The sequence below is a fragment of the Pagrus pagrus genome (genome assembly GCF_965226575.1).
Source record: "Pagrus pagrus genome assembly, chromosome: 23".
NCBI classification, from domain to species: domain Eukaryota; kingdom Metazoa; phylum Chordata; class Actinopteri; order Spariformes; family Sparidae; genus Pagrus; species Pagrus pagrus.
This window is the reverse complement of record NC_140205.1, coordinates 15,395,877-15,415,319: the sequence shown is the minus strand read 5'-3', so window position 1 is coordinate 15,415,319 and position 19,443 is coordinate 15,395,877. Positions and strand designations below refer to the sequence as shown.

Here is a 19,443-nt window from a genome sequence, read left to right as displayed (position 1 = left end):
TAGACCTTAAGATTACCTAGTGGACAATCTGCCCTCGCTCGATTCCTCCTGTCTACAGATATCTGCACATGCTCTGCAGAGACACAGAGAGGGAAAGAGATGTTCTCTTGACCCCTAGACTTCCAGCTGGTACTGTTGGGTTTAGACACTAACATGTGACTGTAGCTGCTGTTGTTGTGCTGCTTACATTGTGCTTTTGTTGTGTTGCTGGTGTAGACGAGGTGAAACAATGCAGGTACCAGTGAGAGAGTGAAATGTGATCGAGGACGGCTGGTTTGAGCAATAGATCCGCGAGTTTGAAGGCTTTTCTGACGCCACAACGCAGTTGTCAACAATACTACGAGGAAGGATTTTGTAACTGCCAGTTGAAATACAGCGTTCATGTTACAGTTTGTAACCTGCTGCCGGGAATGTGCACTTTAATGTGTTGAGCTGTGGCAAAAGTTGAGCCAGGTTCAACTTCTTTGCAGATGTTTCTGCATTTGTTTGCCGCTGCGCTGGCAGTCCAGCTAAGCCAGCGCAGCTGTCCAAGTCAAATGAACAAGGGGGTTACTGCATGTTTTTTCATATAATGCTGTTGTGCGTGTGTGTGTGTGTGAACATGGCCTAAGGCAGAGTCCAAGGTGGAGTCCACCCTCGCAAAGGGCTTTTGATAACAAGACAATTTCTCAAATATGGCGCACATGGACATGGTTGGTTGAGCTTACGCAGTGATAGCGCTGCCCGTAGTGTGATAAACCTCACAAAACCAGCCGAGATCCTTCAGTATTGTCAGGTTTCGCTAAAATATTAACTCTGAATGACATCAAGTGAGAACTGGCTGAGTCCTTCCCACCTGTTCTCGCGGCTGTTTGATTGGTCCAATCACTGATCCTGGTTCACTCAGAGTGTCTGTGTGTAATCCCACCTGTTCTCTGGGATGTTATCCTTCTGACAACCCCGGCCCGCATGCACCCACCCAGCGCCCAGACCTCACCAACACTCCTTCTTCCCTCCTCTAACCACTCACTCCGAGGGTGAAAGGAGCCTTTTGTGTGCCTGCTGCCACTTTTTCCCGTAAGAAGGCTCAGAAAGAGAATGAAAAGGAGAGCGAGCTAATCCCACTGGTGTGGTCACTACAGTGAGAGGAGGATGAAGAGGGGAAGAAGGGGAGAGGAGGGGAGGTCTTTGGTTTATTTAGCCCCCCTGAAGGGCTGCAGGTGTTGCGGGGAAATTGGACTGCAACAGCTGTGTGTTTAAGTGTGTAGGCTTGATGATATATGGTCACACATGCACACGCTATTTGCAACTCGGACGCTACAGTTAATCTGCCTCGGATGGAAGAGAAATCCACACACACACTGCTTTGTTAGCCCTCTGTGTCTCCTTCCAGTTCTTTATTGCTCTTTTCATTCCCCCTATCTCACTCACACTGCATATTAAATAACAAACAGTACATCACCATCCGTAGTTTCCCTCCCTATTCCAAAACTTCGCCCCCGTCCGTCTGCCCAGCGCTCCTCATGTCCGTCAGGTTAATCTCCATGTGTCTGTGCGAGTGTTCAAAGCTTAGCCTCCTCCCTCAGGAGGGGCGACATACCTGAGAAAAAATACGGCCAACAGCTTGTGGAAGGAGATGAGAGGGCCTTTCGATGAGTGCTTCCAGATATGAGCGCGCTCACACACAAACACATGCATCAGCAGATGGGTGCCAGCAGATAGGAGCTCTCCGGCGTTGAGTGTAAGCTGACAGAGGTCGTACAGTAGGATTGTGCCTCCGTCAAACTGTGTGGATGTCGAGGCGCTCTTGGCTGTGATCGTACTTGTGCGACAACTTGAAGTTTATTACTCATTCAGAGATCTGATTTTCACATTGCTAGAGTTGCTCCGCTTTGATGTGAAAATGGTGTTTTCAGATGTGATGAAATATAACACAGTCTGCTCGGTTTATTTCTGAGAACCTGTAAATCTCTTTCTTTCTCTCGTCTTTATCTGTTAACCTGCCGCCTCTGGCATTCCCATGGTTAATCATCTACCCTTGGTTAGCCTTTGTTTGCTTTTGAAATCACCACTGAGTCATGGCCAAACAAGCTCAACAATTAAAACGCAGGCGTTATGATGGGAATATGTGAAGCAGTGTTACACTGAGTGCTATTATACCCCACAGTCTCAATGATTTCACTCCTGCTTGGCAGTTCAGCTCCAGCTGCAGTTGCCTACTCAGGCAAAACTTTGACATAGACCTGCAATTGTTTAAAGGCCGCTCCAGTGTTGGCATTTTTATGATATTACATTCTGGTTGCGATGGTAATGCATTACGTCCAGCTATTAACATCACCCCCATTCTCTATCTGACAATGAAGTCTAAGTGAGAAAGGAAGATTGATGCCACTCTCATATCTGTCCACTAGATATGAAGCCACAGCCAGTTAGCTTAGCTTAGCATAAAGAGTTGAAGTGGTGGGTGAAAGCTAGCCTATTTCTGTTCCAAAGTCAACAAAAAAAAGGCGTAACCTTGTTATTTTTACAGCTTTAGAGATGGATTTTGTTACCTTTTAAACAGAAGCTAAGCTAACCCAAGCTAGCTAGCTAGCTAAGCTACCCTGCTAGCTGTAGCTTCATATTTACCACACAGACTTGAGAGAGGTATCAATCTTCTCAGCTCACTCTCAGCAAGACAGACAGTCAGCTTATTTCCCAAAATGTCACGCTATTGCTCAAAGAACGTAGTAATGCTTGATTCGGCTAACTGCTAGCATTGTTTTATCATTGATTGAGCATTGCTTGGAGTGGTGTCGTTGGGGAGGCATTGTTACTGAATAAATAACACCGTTTGTACCTTCATACAGGAAGCAAAACTAAGTTTTGATGACATTTCACTATCTGATTTGAAACATAAGCAAATGTGACCAGCATGGCGTTGTGTAAATAGGTTTGATGGCGGCACCCGCCACAGCAGGATGCAGCCAGTGCAACACTTCGGGCTGTCATGATGTTTTTATTTGCCAACTTTCTTGATTTCCTTTAAGGGAAGAATGACGAGAGGACAGTTTTTACTCTGATTTGCATTTGTCAGTTCCCTCAAGGTTGGTAGGCAGCATAGGTCATTTCCTGTTGTCTGTAGTTGTCACTCTAACTATTCACTATTGTAATCTCCTCAGTCCCTGAGACAGTTTCCCTCATTTCCTGTTCTCATTAATCTCCCCTCTTCTGTCCATCTTCTTATTTCTGCAGAGCTGCAGAGCTGTACGTCTTTTGATTGATGATGCTTTGATTGAGTTGATTCCAGTGTGATTGTTGCAGGGTGGTTTCCCTCTGCTCTTAGCGCACAGGATGTCTTCAGTGTGTCTGCAGGCTGCTGATACGTGATCCGATGTTGGCGCTGGTCGCCGCGACAGAGAAAAAGGGAGAAAAAGGGAGATGAGGATTGACGTTTTGTTGGACCATGAACAGAACAGTTGGAATTACTATTGGGGGGCAATGCTTCCTTTGAGGAAAGCTGACATGTTTTAATGGTGTCTGGGCACACAAAGGGAGATTACAGAGATGGGAAAGAAAGATTTTTATTGAAGTCAGCTCGGATCGGTCGACAGTTATTGTTTTGGGCAGAGTTGGGTTGTTTTAATGGGGAATTGAGAGAAGAAAAAAGTAGCAAGACAAGGAGAAACGTTGCCAGGTTGTAACTGCTCAAAGAGAGGTTGTGTTTGATCACCCCTGAAGTCAAGTCCTCTGTTTGTTTGCCCGCCCTGATAGGCTGGAGGTGCTCAGGTGTGTCCAAGAAGGTGGAGCTGGCAGTTGAGTTTCTGCCCAGTGATTGGCTGGAGGCCAGGCTTTGTATTGATTCAAATATTTGAAACCTTTTCGTTCAAAAGAGGCAGAGAAAGTCGTCTGCTTCCGTCCAGGATTCGCCGCACAGCCGTTTTCACTGGCCGCTCTGCTGTAAAACTTTAACTGTGCAGTAAAAAGTGTTGCGAGGGTGAAAAAAGGCAGAGAAATGATTTTTACAATGCCCTGTCGTAGAGGCTTCCTGCCTTTATAATGGCAGACCTCCCTTTAGGTTGTAACATTTTGAGCTCTCAATTACCTGCTCTTTAGCCACGATAAATGTCAACAGGATGGAAATCAGGTCTTAAGCTGAGGAAGGGCCGCTGGAGGAAGGGATAGTGTCAGGGTCCAAGAAAAAACTGGGGTTTTCTGTGGATCCCTTTCACATAAAAAAATAACAGAATGAAAATCCAGAATGGTTTGGAGAACATGAAGACGCTCAGCCTGGATTGTACCTTAAAGCAGGGCAGTAGCAGGGCAGGGATTGCGTGTGAAAGGAGTGAAGTGTGCCTCTCTGGTGGGCTCGTCACCTCTCTGAAACCTGTCACAGCTACAAATGCCTCGTTTGTTTTGCCTTGTTTTACTGACCGTCCCTCTCGCTGACTGACTAAACAGCGTTGTTGACGTTCCACAGCTGAGTCGGGCCACCAGAGTTGTCTCCCGTGTGTTAGACTGCAAGCCAGTACAAATACAGGAAATGTCCGCTCTCAAATTTGAATTGTGACGGTTGAATTTTCAGAGGACCTGGGACATGGACCATGCTTGTAGGGCGCTTGTTTTGAAGGGAACGATGAGGAGATTTAATTGGAAAAGCCGTTAAAGGGGCACCATGTTGTTTTGGAGAAGAAATTCAAACACTAAATTTTAATATTTACAATATAATGAGGTCACAATACAAAAACCATTTCCACAACTAAATAAACAAGCTTTTCCCAGAGGTCCCCAGGACACTGTTTGAAGCTAGTGTGCCGTTGGGAGCTGTGTGTGCTTGTCACTCACAGTGACAGCTGGACGCAGTGTGTGTGTCAACAATTCAAGTCGGTTACGACGAGCGCAAACCACAGACTGAAGACCAGAGACCTCTGTGTGTGTCTGTGTGTTTTCAGTTTGTGTGTGTGTGATAGAACTATGTGGTCAGCAGAGCCCACTGACAGTTGATAGACAAATTTATTAGCTTGTGTGTGTGTGTGTGTGTGTGTGTGTGTGTGTGTGTGTGTGGTCATTTGTCCTCGTACAAAAACACGAGTGTGTCGCTGGCGCGTCTCGCTTCACAGCTCATTAACAGCTCTTATCACCTCTGCAGCCCTCACCGCCTACAACGCAGGCCTCTAAATGTGTGGCCTTTTCTTATATCTCCTTTTATTACGACTCAATCAATACAAACTACCTGAATCTAATGGATGTGTTTTGACAGATCTAATTCATAAGATTCATTTATCAGCACTTTAAGGCTGTAAAAGTGCAATAACCAAATCCTAATGTGCTATAAAGCACTACTGATCTTTACAAGGGCTATCCAGTGAGTGTGTGTGTGTGTGTGTGTGTGTGTGTGTGTGTGTGTGTGTGTGTGTGTGTTGTGTTAAGTAAACAGAGATAAGGGAATACGTATAGTTAATAAGCTATTTACCCTTCATACTTCAAAAGTGTTGAGATTACACCGCAGCTTTGATGGTCCCACTTCTTGTTTTTACTCCATTTAACACTCTAAGTTGTAATAAGTCCTGTTGGTGCCTATATGTGTGTGCGTTTGTGTGTGTGTGTGTGTGTAATGGCATACTTACACACATAGAATGTTTTTTTCCGTGGCGTCCGTCTGTGACACACCCTTTTCCACGGTCCAGCCCATCCTCTGCATGTATGTGTGATCCCATGTTAGCAGCTGGTGGGCTCTATAAATAGTACTGGTTTGGATGCCCCCAGAAAGAGAAAGAAAACAAACAAGTGTCTTTTAAAAGTCTCTTAAAAACTATGATTTTGTTCATTGTTTTTGTTGAAATATAAGAGATATTGCCTTCCTCTAGCCGTGCTTAAAAATTGACATGACACACATCTTTGGTTATACTCGGCACCGCATGATTGGATATCCGATGCAATCTCAATTGGATTTTCTCAGCACCGTCCTCGTCTTTTTCTACCTCATAAATTCTGCATCACCCGGTGATCTTTTCAGATACGGTCCTCCATTTTCGGATCCAGCAACACTCCGTGTCTCTCAATGCAGTGTGTCCCCCCACCACCGTCCTATCCACTGCCAGTCAGACTGTCCCGAGGGTGCAAGTCCTTCCCAGTCTGAGTCTATCGGAGTGCTAATCTGCTGTAGTTTATTTAGTCACGAAATAGCTCCACTTGTGTGCAGAATAGGTGCTGACGTCTAGTGTCAGTCATGGTGTGAAAGCCACACTCTGCACGTTGCTTTCATTATGTAGTTTGTGTGTTTGGGTGTGAAACGAGAATGAATAAACGTGAATGAAAGGGCTATACTGTGGTGTTTATGTAGGCCGAGTGGTAAAAGATTGTGTCAGGACCTACTTGGTTACAGACATTTGATGTGACTTTTTGTTTCCTAAGCTACATGTAGGATGATCAGCTGATGGATCTCTGGCGGCAAGTAGGATAGCAGTGTTTTCTCCGGCCTACAGGGAGAGACAGGCGCAGAGCGCTGCAGAGAAATAAACACACAGTAGCCAACAGATCCGTCTGTTAGCGCTGCGTTGAATGAGCACCTCCATTCCGGCATATTGCAGCAGCCCGACGCAGCACAGCTGCTGCTTAATGTCACCGTCCTGCAGAGTGACTTGTTAATGTGCGTCTGCATTTCTGTGTGTGCAGCGTGATTTACGTCCCCCACAGCAGAAGCTTGGGCTGCGCTGAGCTAATTGTCCCATTGTGAGTTATTCGTCCGAGTGCTGTTGGAGTTGACCTCGAGTCTGGTTAGCAGTTAGCTTGAGGCTAGCCTGATGAGCCGGCCTGTCCGCACCATGCTCTGATTGACTGTGCGTCTGTGTTTGTGACGAGAGTTTGGGGTCCTGAGAAATGACCTCATCTGCGTCTGAGAGTGACAGGGCACCTGTGTCCGAACCTCACCGTGACTCTTTCACCCCCGAACCCCACCCACCCACACACACACACACTTGGAAACACACTCATATGCTCAGTATGGTGCGGTAAAGCTGTGCAATCTGACCCATCTTTCAGCTCCGCTTCAACAGTATTATCCCCCCTGCGAGTTTCATCTGGCCTCACCACCTGTTGTCAGCTGTATTTCAGCCGGGCCATGCCCTCTGCAGCCTATAGCCTTCTGTTTCCCTCCATAGGCACCAGAGCTTACAGTTGTGCCAGAAGTAGCTATGAGACCAGACCCAACCCTCCCCGGGGGCAGAAATCCTAGACTGATCCAATTACTCCCAGTCGGGGCTTGAATCACACCGAATCCACTCCGACTGGCAACCACTTAATTCAATCTAGCGGCAAAAGTGTTACAAAGTAAACAAGTCAAGCTGTTAAGCTGCAGCGTAGAGAGGGTAGATGAGATAGGACAGGGTCCAACAAGTATGTGAACCACCAGTGCTGGGTTATAACGGTGGGAGTGCAGGGTGTGGTTAGCGGCTATCTCCTGCACTGTTTTCCTCAGATTACTTTGCCACGTTACCTTAGCATGTCTGTTTTATTCTTATAGTACTGGACCACAGTACAACAGCTAACCTGTCATGTGCTTCAAAAACACTCTGGTGATGTTGCTAATGTTTTGCCCACAACATGCATCTTTAGCTAATGCTAACTAGCTAGCTAAAAACAGCCAACAGAGTTTTCCTCCTTTATGAATCACCAGCTGGTGAGAATGCTAACTTTTGGCCTACATGCAGCTGTTGAGTCACTCCTTATTTGTATCATCAACTAGCACTAAATTAACATGGTAGCTTGTATGTAGCCATCAAATAAATGTCAAAAGAGCCTTTAGCAGTGTTCGCATGTTCACACAAGTCTGTCAGAAACATTTAAATAGTCATCCAAAGCCAGGGTTTCCAACCAACTCATGAAGCTAATGCTAAGTAGCTAGCTACAGCCAATACAATCACAGTTTGATTGGTGCATCTGTCATGTATTATTGAGCAGCTTATTCTTTGATTTAAAAAAAAACATTTCAACTTTGATAATTTCATACAAACAAATTAAAATGCAGAAAAAATGTTAATATATCACAATATTTAGACCATTTTGAGACACTTAAACTGTCCACCAATAATAAATAAGTTAATAATATATATTTGATAAAAAACAAAACAATCACATGTAATAGATGGAGTGAGTGACAGAAAAGAAAGAGTGTGTGTGGAGGAGACAGAGGCAGTCATACAGAGACGTACAGACGGAGCAGTTTGGCAGTGACTCAAGTGGCTGTCACACAGCTTTAAGTCTCAGTGTAACATGATATTAGTTGGGAAATATGTGGGAGAAATATACACACACCATCACAGGAAATAAATCACGTCTTTTTTATTGTGGTGCAGCTCACAATCATTACTATGTTTTTGGTCTTTATTTAGAAATGAAACCAGAAACTGAATTATGTGACACTTTCTTGCTTCCTCGTAAACTTTGAAAACACCTTCGGCCTTCAGTGGTGTGTTGTCGTTGGCTCATGTGACCCTCCTCTACTTTGTTGATAAGCGCTGTATCGCAGCAGGCGCTCACCTTGCTGATACCTGGCCTCGTGTCACAGAGTACACAACCTGGTTTGGGTTGTTTGATCTTTGTCAGCAATTTAGCCAGCCTTTTGTATTTATCAGACCGGTTATCGCTTTTCAATCTTTTCTTTCAACCACTTGTTTTGTCACCATTCCCTGCCGTTAAAGTAAAAGTAATTAACAGTCAAATATCTGCTCTCTTCCCTTCAGATGGCATCCATCGCGTCGTGGCCCTCTGCACGCTGCGTGTCACCATCATCACCGACGACATGTTGACCAACAGCATCACGGTGCGTCTGGAGAACATGTCCCAGGAGCGCTTCCTTTCTAGCCTGCTCAGCCTCTTCCTGGAGGGCGTGGCGGCGGTGCTCTCCACCAAGCGAGAAGCGGTCTTCGTGTTCAACATCCAAAACGACACCGACGTGCAAGGCTCCATCCTCAACGTCACCTTTTCGGCGATGCAGCCCGGAGGCATCCCGGGTAAAGGCACGTTCTTTCCTTCCGAGGAGCTGCAGGAGCAGATCTACCTCAACAGGACTCTGCTCAGGCTGATATCCTCTCAGGAGGTAACATACGAACACACGAACCTGAACTATCACTTTAAGGCTTGAAGGTTTAGTAGAAGAAATACCATTAACAAATCTATTCTTCTTCTCTCCAGGTGTTGCCGTTTGATGACAACATCTGCCTGCGGGAGCCCTGTGAGAACTACATGAAGTGTGTGTCGGTGCTGAAGTTCGACAGCTCCCCTCCCTTCATCGCCTCAGACACGGTTCTGTTCCGGCCCATCCACCCCATCAACGGGCTGCGCTGCCGCTGTCCGGTCGGTTTCACCGGCGACTATTGCGAGACGGAGATCGATCTCTGCTACTCCGGACCCTGCAAGAACAACGGCCGATGCCGTAGCCGGGAAGGAGGGTACATCTGCGAGTGCCCGGATGACTTTACAGGTGAGTTGACCTAAACTAAACTATATTGTGCTTTATATGAATTATATGCGATGATAATCTGTGTATTTAAGTAACCACCAAAGATATTTTTTCTCCAAATAAAAGCTACAAAAGTCTTTTATGTACGTGCAGGGGCTCAAATTCTTCCTGACAAAGGCTGTAATGACTTGTACAAAACTGCAAAACCGCATTGACAGATTGTAAAAGCTCTCACCACCTATTGTTGTAGCTTGAGGTCGACCCCAGTTCATGTAGCGAGCACATGCTTTGTAATGCAGTAGGTATATCCACCTGAACACACACACACACACTCACATGCACTACACACATACAGTAGATTTATGGCTGTATAGAGGTGTACAGAATGCTGACAGTACTGGTTTAGCCAGATTTGTCTCATATATCACTCAACCCATTCACAGAAACCACATCGGCTTAAGGACGAGTTTTGCTTTAAAACGTAATCTTAATATTGTGAAATACAGTATGAGCACCATTTGAAGGCAATACAATGCAAAGGGGTGGCTCTTGCTCTCTAGTTGAACCAGTCATGAGAATTTAGCCCGCTATAATCCAGATTGTTTCTGTGCTACTTGACAGCAATAGCACCCACGCTTTTTTTTTTTAAAGCTAGTAGCATAGCAGAAAGACACGTTTGTGCATGAGCGGGCAGGCGGGTTTGAGATGCCCATTTCTGCCGATTGGTTCACGCTATTGCTGTGTTTGACATTAGGTGATGGTAAAACTTAGCAGTGTGCTAGCAAAAGGCAGTAAGAAGGAGCCTGCTAGCTAGCAAACATATGTAACCAGTGCAGGTTTAAAGGTGCAATATGTAAGAATTACCATCCTATCAAATTCACAATCAAAACAAATAGGGGGCAGCATATCACCAGAATCACAGCTAAATGCTGCGTACTGTAGCTACTGTTAGCTAGTTAGCTCAGTTAGCCGTGCAGCTCGCAGTACAGATTGGGGGGCTAGGAGCACGAGGGGAATGCTGGTGTTTACACTGCTAGCACAGGAGCCTTGGACCTGAAGGGGCCAGGGATAGCTAGTTAGCATGCTAACCTCAGTAGATATCTCTGCAACATAGTAGATGAATGAAATGCATTCAACACTTGGTCAGACCTCTAGAAAATGCACAATGCGATTTGGCCAGAAACACTAAATGTGACTATAAAATCAACAGGGTATGTAAGTAGCGTGGGATCATGGGAGTTGTGTTCCTTATCGCCAACCATTGCTAATAAATATCTATCTACGATGTTAATGGATGAGGTAATATTTTAAAGTTTCATTCAGATTACGTTTCGTTTCGTTTCGTTTCGTTTCTTCTTTCTTCCTCACTCTGACTCTCTCACAGGAGGGAAAATGAAAATGAAACGCACCTTTATCTTGAAATAAATGATGTATATAGACATTTTAATGACAAATAACCCTGAACTGCACCTGGAAGCTGCCATTTACAGTCACTCTGCACAGCACTCACACGGTAGATGAGCTATGGGAAGCCAAGGAAGCTTTCATCATTCCCATTGAAATCACTTTCCGAAATATTTCCCGTTGTCAGTGATCTTCCTCCCATACTTCCCCCTTGTACATCTGATACCTGACTGACTGTCTCTCCCTAATAGAGCATAGAGGGCCTCTGACAGCCGTCATCCCTCCTCTCCCTCCGTCTCTCCCAACACTCTGCCTCTCCTCCCCTTCTCTTCCTCTATCTTATCTGATGTAATTATCTGATTATACCCGACTTTGTCACTCACTGGCCCCGTCTCGCCTTCGTCTCCGACTCCCCTCGTCCATCTTCTCCACTCGCCCATCATATTTCCCCTTACCTACATCTCAGTGTCCCACCTTTGAAGGTCACAGTTCAACTCAAGATAGTCAGGGCCCATCAGGGGCCATTATGGGGCTGATGACAGGGGGCCCGCTCTGTCCTCCTTGGGTTTCCTACATTACAGGGAAACAGATCCTTATAATTTGCCCTCGGAAAAGGGATTACGCTGAGGAGAGAAGGGCCATTAGCTGGTTCCAGGCTGTGGTGTTGGGGGTCTGTGTGTGTCCTGGGTGGACAGATCTTGTCTGGACATCAGGTTGACACACAACACTGCATGGGACACAGAAGCAGCTATCACAAATAATATTACGGTCAATAAGAAGCCTGCTGGTATATTAGCGGAGGAATTTTCATGAGCAGAGCCAGGAAACTGTAGTCAACCCGCTGAATTTGGACAAAGCTAGAGCCACATGGTCATTTAGGAGGAATTTCCCATGATGAGACCAACCACAGTAAGTAACCCAATTAGATGATATGGTATAATAGATCTGATATCAAGATGCAGCCTTCATGTTATTCGCTGAAGTTCAAACAGCAGCTTACAAGAGCCAAAGCCAATCCAAAGTCTTTGTGTTAGCCTGGTTAGTTTGGTTGGTCTCCTGGAGGGTTTGCCCGTGCCGAAACCAACTCCCAATAGGAAGCCAGGCAAAACAAAATCTAGGGTTGGTTTAGAGCCAACATGGTGGGACTAGGTCTAAAATCAGGCGTACTTAGGTGGTTTGTATCTATGAGTGACTACAATTTGATGCAGATCCGAATTAAAATCTGGATCCCATGGATTTAAATATGTTTTATTTGATGTTTGGATTAGGCTTGATTGAATTAAAGAGGACTGTTGGGCCTTGGCAGAGGTATGCACTCTACTGAGTGCCATTCTAGTTTAGAGTTGCGACCCCCTGGACGATGCATGATACAAAAGAAACACTACAGTGGTCAAAAACATCAATTTAAGAAAAGACGAAGACCTTAAAGGGACCCTTTGGGGTTACCTTTAAGGTCAATATTTAGTATCCGTCCCTTCTTTTTTGATCTATACCCATTTTTGATTATAATCTGAAAGTTCCCGGAAGTGATTCTGGTAAACGTTGGACATGGTTAGTTAATGTTAATGTAGAAAGTGAATCCGCAATCTGAAGTCACTGTAGGAATGTTGTGTATTCCTTTGAGTGTGACTGTTTTCTGTATCTCCACAAATCCTGAGTTAGAGTGACATTGAGAAGGATTTATCTGTTCAGCCGTTATCTGATGTTTATGTGGTTCAGAAGTTCAGCTACAGGTTTGACATAAAGGAAAAAATGTCTTCAACTTCTCCGCTCTTTCTTTCTTTCTTTCTTTCTTTCTTACCAGTAACGTTTTCCCCTTATCACTCTCTTTCCATGCTCCTTACTTATCTTTATCTCCTCCGTCTCTCTTCTCTCCATATATGGCCAAATTGTTGGATAAGCTTGTATCTAAGTCTTGTGCTTCCCAGAAAAGACTTATAAACAGGGTTTTGTCCTTATTGCTAATGTTTAGATGGAGATAGGCTTTAACAGAGCCATAACAACGTAAAGTCATCTCTGTTGCTTGATCTAAAATCAAAGGCATCTTGTTAAAACAACTGGATTCCACACGGATGACACGTCCAATATTTCAGTCAACGGTGGACGGCATGCTTCACAGGAAAAATAAAATGATAATAAACTGACGAGGTGATGGGATGACAGGTCATTTATCATTGCACTGATGCTGCAATACACGCCTTATATCTACAGACAACACAGTGTGTACAGTGCTTCACGACAAGGTAGCAGTTAAATATTTTGTTTAACTGAAGTCTTCCCTCTTCCTCACAGGCGAGCACTGTGAGCTGAATGCATCTTCAGGCCGGTGTATACCCGGTGTGTGCAAAAATGGCGGCAAGTGTGTCAACCGGCTCGCGGGTGGTTTCATGTGCCAGTGTCCAGAGGGGGAGTACGAGAAGCCCTACTGTGAGATGACCACCCGCAGCTTCCCCGGACAGTCCTTCATCACCTTCAGAGGCCTGAGGCAGAGGTTCCACTTCACCATCTCCTTCACGTGAGTACCCTCCTTCCTTCCTTCCTTCCTTGCTTTGTACCTTTGTGCCGCCCAATTCTTCCACATAACTGAGTGCATGAAATGTGGTTCAAGATAAAGACAACTGGCCTTTTACTGTCACTTGTTCCTCTCACTGTTCTCTTATTTTCAATCTGTCAGTCTAAGTAATTTGAAACAACTGGTTCTTGATTTCAGTCAGAGGTAGACTATCTCCAGCTCTCTGTAAATGGTTCTTGTACATTATTGTGCTAAAAGACTGAGGCTAAAGCTAACAGGCCCCAGGCAGCAAGTTAGCATCTTCACCAAACGACAAACAAAGAAGACGTATTGCAGTGTCAAGCTAGTTAGTGACTGTTGATCTTTCTGGCTTCAGCTCATGGTGTAAATACAACACATTAGATGTATGAATGTACTAATGTCATCAAGTCTCTGAAGTTAATGATATGCTAAGTGGCTTTAATACTTGGTTAAGACTGCAGGTGCTGAAGCTAACAAGCTGGACATGGACTAATGATTGCAGCTAAAGTTACAACAGATGAACATACAGTGTGATCCATTACTTACACTTTTACTGTGTTTTTGTAAAGAATAACAAAAAACACATTGCTCCCCAACTCTTTAAGTTGCACCTAAATATTGAACTAGCTTGTGAGAATGTATTACTTACACAAAATATGTGGTATTAACCATCAAATTAAAGTTATACATTCCCATTAAAGAGTACTCTGGGATTGCTGCACCATCTTTTCAACACCTTTACATGTGATATTTGTAGCAGTGTCTGCAGCAAACGGTAATTTAGGGAGAATGAGTCAACTGTGCCGTGCCGAGACATGTACACACTTTTCCCTTTGTGTCTCAGTTCCCTCCTATCAATACACACATGTGCACACATACATTAAAAGAAGGCACACGGACACGATCCACCTGAATGTGCGACTTTATGAGGTGTTCTTGTCCAACTGCTGGAGGAAAATAAGCCTGGTTCAGCAAGTTTTCCACATAGTAAATATTATGTAGAGAATTTCTTTTATCGCGTGTTTTGTTACCAGTAATAGGTGAGATAAGTTTGATAAAAACGAGACACGGCGACGGTGAGAAAGGATTGCAGTGTGGTGAAAACAGGAAAGGCTGTGTGATGAGTTTCCCTTATCAGTGTTTGGCTACGGCCATCCTGACTTCCTGCCCCGCTGGCCTCGCTGGCATCTGCCGGCTGACTCCTCTGCCCTCACCTTACACTCCAAACACACACACATACACAAAGAGCCACACGTATGATCTCATGGAGCACATTCATTAGCAGGTGCTGGCTCACATACCAGTCTTTCTCCCCTCTATCACACATAGACACACGCTCGTGCATCATCTAAGGCAGGAGAGCCGTTTCCTTTCTGCGGCCCACCGGCTCGACACATCCTGCCTTTCCTTTCCAAGTGACTTTTTCCTCAAGAGCTCCTCGGGCCTTTCATCGTAAAGCTATCCGCGAGGCCTTCAACCGCTCCGTCTCGGTCTGTTTGAGTTGGATAGGTGCTTAGAAATGTGACAGGAAACACGAGCTAGAGCTGGAAAAACAGTTGGAATCCACTCGACCCTTTACGTGACAAGTCTGAATATCATTTTCCGTATACTTTATCTACATTTTGGTTTGATTTCAACAGACGATCTAAAATCCCATCTGTTTCTGCAGGTTTGCCACCAGAGAGAGAAACGCTCTGCTTCTCTACAACGGCAGGTTCAACGAAAAGCACGACTTCATTGCCGTGGAGATCATCGACGAGCAGATTCAGCTCACCTTCTCCGGAGGTGAGGCCTTAAAACGTGTGTGTGGTGAGCACTCGACGTGATTGTCAATATCGGCTCCATTGTAAGTACATCACCGCAGGTGTAAGTGCACTTTATCTGGAGTGACTTTCACAAAGAGCCTGCTGAATAACTCTTATCAACAGGGATTTTCTTTTGACAAGGGTTGTGTGTGTTCGTAGCGCACGCATGTGTCCAAATGTAGAGTTTGAACACGTCGATGTGTGTGTACAAGCATGTAGGTAGTAGAGATGGGTGTGTTTTACTGTTTTCAAAACAGCTGCTTCTTCGGAGAGAGCGACCTGCCAGACTGATTAATGATCAAACCACCTACTTAATACACAGAAGCACACACACACACATAGACCGCAAACCCGTGATCATCGTAAGACTCAAAACTTTACCTTTTCACACGAACAATGCAAGTTTTTTTCAAAGCGTGCACGCACACAAATACGCTCCAAAACATGCAGACATCTCGCTAATGTGCAATCAAACACACCCATAGTCATTATTAAATCTGGTAACTGTTGGACTGCAGATCAAACACATACTCTCCGCAGTGGTAACTGTTGTTCTCAGAGTTAGTCGACTTTCCCATGGTACCATACAGGGAGGAATCCAGTCCAATATGATTATGTTGGGTGAAGCCCGTTTGGGAGCTGAGCCAAGACCTTGTGCCCTACTTCAAATATGAAATACGACTAAATGTTGACTGCATGACTCATCAAATTAAATTATGAATCATGGTAATGAGAGAAGTGGGAAAAAGGGCTTTGGCTTCCTGTGCTTTATGCTATCTTTATATGCAGTGGTAGAGTCAAAGAGGATATACGATCACTTCCTTAGACAAACTTGGCTCTCTTTTTCTTTCTCACATGCACAGCCAGAAAACTACAACATCACTTATTAACTCTCTCTCATATACTCACACGCAGACACACACACACACACATTACATGTCAGTGTTGCTATAGTGTTTACTGATTTCCAGAGTGGTGGATTCCTGCCCAGGCTGCTCCTGCCCTTGACAAACAGTGTAAACCCCCCGTAAACCTGCTGCCATTGTGCTCTACAATCTTCACACTGAGAGCCATTGATACTGCGGAGTAATACTGGCTTTCCTAACACTTGATTTATGATCATTGTGTGTGTGTGTGTTAAGCTGTGTGTATGGGTCTGTGTGTGTCAAGTTGGGCCACAGAGTTTGACTCTGATGCTAACTTATCAGTCTGTGGTATACGTTAACAGACGCAGATATTTCTGTTTGCATTCTGCCCCTTTGTAGTTACATTAAAGTTACTTAAAAGACATTTAAAACACAATTATACTCAAATGAAAAGTTGAATTCATAAAAGAATAAAATACACTTATTAGTTTAGCTGCTACCCTCTTACTCGGTCTAGTAGTATGAACAGGAGCTAATGTTAGCCAATGTTAGCAAGTGTGCCACAGATTTTGCCTTTAATTTGAACTTATCAATAATCACTGGAATATGTTAAAATATTATTTAACTTTGGAAAGACCACAAAAAATATATAATTGTTAATTCAATACACTCACAAGTTTAGCTGCTACTAGCTTACTCAGTCTAGTATGACCGTTAGCTAACGTTAGCTCTCATTAGCAACCTTTAGATGGATTTTGAGTCAGTTTGCTGACTTTGCGACTCCTCTCTGCCTATGCTAGTTTTGCAACATTAAAACATTAGCTAACGTTAGCAAACTTCCGATGGATGTTGAATCAGTTTGCTGACTTCATGACTCGTCTTTACTCGTGCTAGTTTTGCAACATATTATCAGCTAAACATTGCAATGGCTGTATCCAAAAAAGTTAAATTATAAAAAAATACATATTCTCATTTTGAATGAATAAGTCAAGTCATCAAAAAACAGCTGTGCTCACTTATTTCCTCTCCTCTACCCTGCTTCCTTCCTCTCTTCATTACTTTCCCTTTTCTACCCCTGAAAACCTCCAACTCACCACTCTCTTCCTCTCGCTTCCCTTCTTCCCTCTTCATCCAGGTGAGACAAAGACCACAGTGTCTCCCTACATCCCAGGAGGGGTCAGCGACGGCCAGTGGCACTCTGTCCAGCTCCATTACTACAACAAGGTAAGAAACTGAAGCACCTAACCAACAGCTGCGCTTCCTCATCTGGTAGACTTTTTAATAATTTCCTTTTTTCCCCTCTTGAAAGAATGAACTGGGTATTAAACATGAGATACTGACCGTTCAGAGAGTTTGAAATGGCGAGAAATCAAGTTGAATATTTCCTTTTTTTCCCCATAAAGTACAAATTCCATCGATAATTATCCAGCTTTGAGAGTTGACACGTTCAGGAGTTATATTGTGGGAGTAAAGTGTGCAAAAATATGACTTTCTTTGAGGCTACCAAGGCCGTTGACCTTGACTGCTGATTCTGGCGATTATCTTAACGGTGCGAGTTTGTTTAGTGACGTTAGCCTTTGACTCTGAATTATGGTGAAGCTTTCTTGACGGCTTCAAGGGTCAAAAGTTCAACAACTGTTTTTCCCACCAGATAGAGTCTATACGTGGTGTTCAAGGCTGCAATGTCTTTATATATATAGCCTCTGGATGCTTTCATAATGATGCAATCTCAATTTAATCACTGACAAAAGGATTTCTCTCCTTAGTTTGTCTCACTGTGTTTAAAAGTCGTTTCTCAAGACGTTCCCACGACGGTCTTCTTGCTTCTTCACTCAGTCCGATCTCAGAAAAGAGACAGCGATCGTTTCACAGAGTAGCTCATGTATCCACTTCACTTGTTATGTTATATCAGACGGGCTTACACTGCAGTCAATTGCTGGTGTTAATTTCTAACAAACTTCCGCAGCCCGTGGGCATTGTTCTTATAACATTAAACCAGACAGGAAAAAGGATAACACGGGCCTTGTGAGCATGTAGATCCTCATCGGTTGTGTCTTGTTGTTTACTGTATCATGTGTCGGGACTTTAAATCACACGTTTGACAGCTGCAGTGGGGATTTTCTCTCAAACTGACCAAATTAAATCAATCTGTTTGGTGGTTAACCGCAACTGCTATTTGGACAATAATCTATCTCTTATCTGGTTAAGAGAAAGATTATTACACATTTAAAGTTGATGCAGTGATTAATCTCCAGTCGGTCCAGTCACAGATCAACTGAAGCCTCGTGGACATGTGCCACAACACCTGCTAGCCTTATTTCCTAACATTAATAAGATAAAATGCTAACTAGTTTGCATGTGCTATGCTATGTTTTCTTGCACCCTATCTCTTTCCTTCTCTTCCTCCATGTAGCCGACCCTGAAAGCATCACCGGCCCGTCCCAAGACCTCCAGCATCGTATTACTGTGAAGCAGCGCTTGTGTTTTGCAGCTTGTTTAAGACAGTAACATGCTCCTTGTGCCCCACGCTAGCCCTACAGTGCACACCATCTCACATTTCACAGGTTGTTCGCCTCTTTCTTGTGTCTATCAGTGTACTCGGTAGCCTTGACAGGGTAGTATTCATCAAAGGTGATGAATAAGGCGACCATAATGTGAGCTGCAGGGTCATATCTGTATCCATTGTTTAAGGTGTACTTAGGATGTGTGCCTCTTCAGCAGTGCTGCCTTTATGATGCTAGAGACAATACTCTATACCTTGTAGTGCTTTGTTAACATGCTGCAAGGCTCCTAGCTGCTACAGGTATTATTTGCAGGGCACAGTCAGTTGGCGCTGATGGATTTCTTTTTTTTGTTTGTCCGTTGAGCTGTCTAGTGTTTGTACGGAAACGAGAGATTTATTTCCACCTCGAATAGTTGACTTTTCTTCTTTTATTTAGCTTTACTGATCCTATAGGCTTCCTCTTTGCTGCTGTAACATGCAGATGCAAGTAGTATGTGCACAACGCTAGCATTCGTGCTAGTGTTATTAGCATGTAAAGCAGGGGATGTGTAGTGATTTGCAAAGCAGGTGACACATTCCGTTGAATTAGCCCGAGGCCGACCGCGGCGCTGACACAGGGTCATCTTTTCTTCATGCGTTGAACGATCAGAAGTCAGATTGACTGATGGTAATTTAATCCCGCATCAGTTGCCGGAGGGATTAGGAGAAATGTATACGGCAGAAAGCAGTAATGTTCTCACAATAGATTAGACGTGTTGACATGTGAATGTATGGAGGTGAACGAAGGCACATGTCTGCTGTGCATGAAAGAGAAGCAGCTTTTTAGATTCTGTAGGTAGCATCGCTCGAGTAGCCCGGAGAGACTCGAGAGAAGATCAGAGCCCAATACTGAAGCTGTGATGTAATCCAGATTC

At 44.3% G+C, this 19,443-nt stretch overlaps 1 protein-coding gene across 11 annotated transcripts in view; it reads left to right on the top strand.

Moving 5' to 3' along the window:
- celsr1a (cadherin EGF LAG seven-pass G-type receptor 1a) overlaps positions 1 to 19,443 on the top strand; it is an 85,525-nt gene that overhangs the window by 27,358 nt on the left and 38,724 nt on the right. For all 11 annotated transcript variants that reach the window (XM_084346162.1, XM_084346154.1, XM_084346161.1 and 8 more), the window contains exons 2-6: positions 8,700 to 9,055; positions 9,151 to 9,439; positions 13,115 to 13,337; positions 15,025 to 15,140; positions 17,162 to 17,250. In XM_084346162.1, the coding sequence (XP_084202288.1) occupies positions 8,700 to 9,055; positions 9,151 to 9,439; positions 13,115 to 13,337; positions 15,025 to 15,140; positions 17,162 to 17,250 (1,073 nt within the window). The remainder of the gene's footprint in view (positions 1 to 8,699; positions 9,056 to 9,150; positions 9,440 to 13,114; positions 13,338 to 15,024; positions 15,141 to 17,161; positions 17,251 to 19,443) is intronic.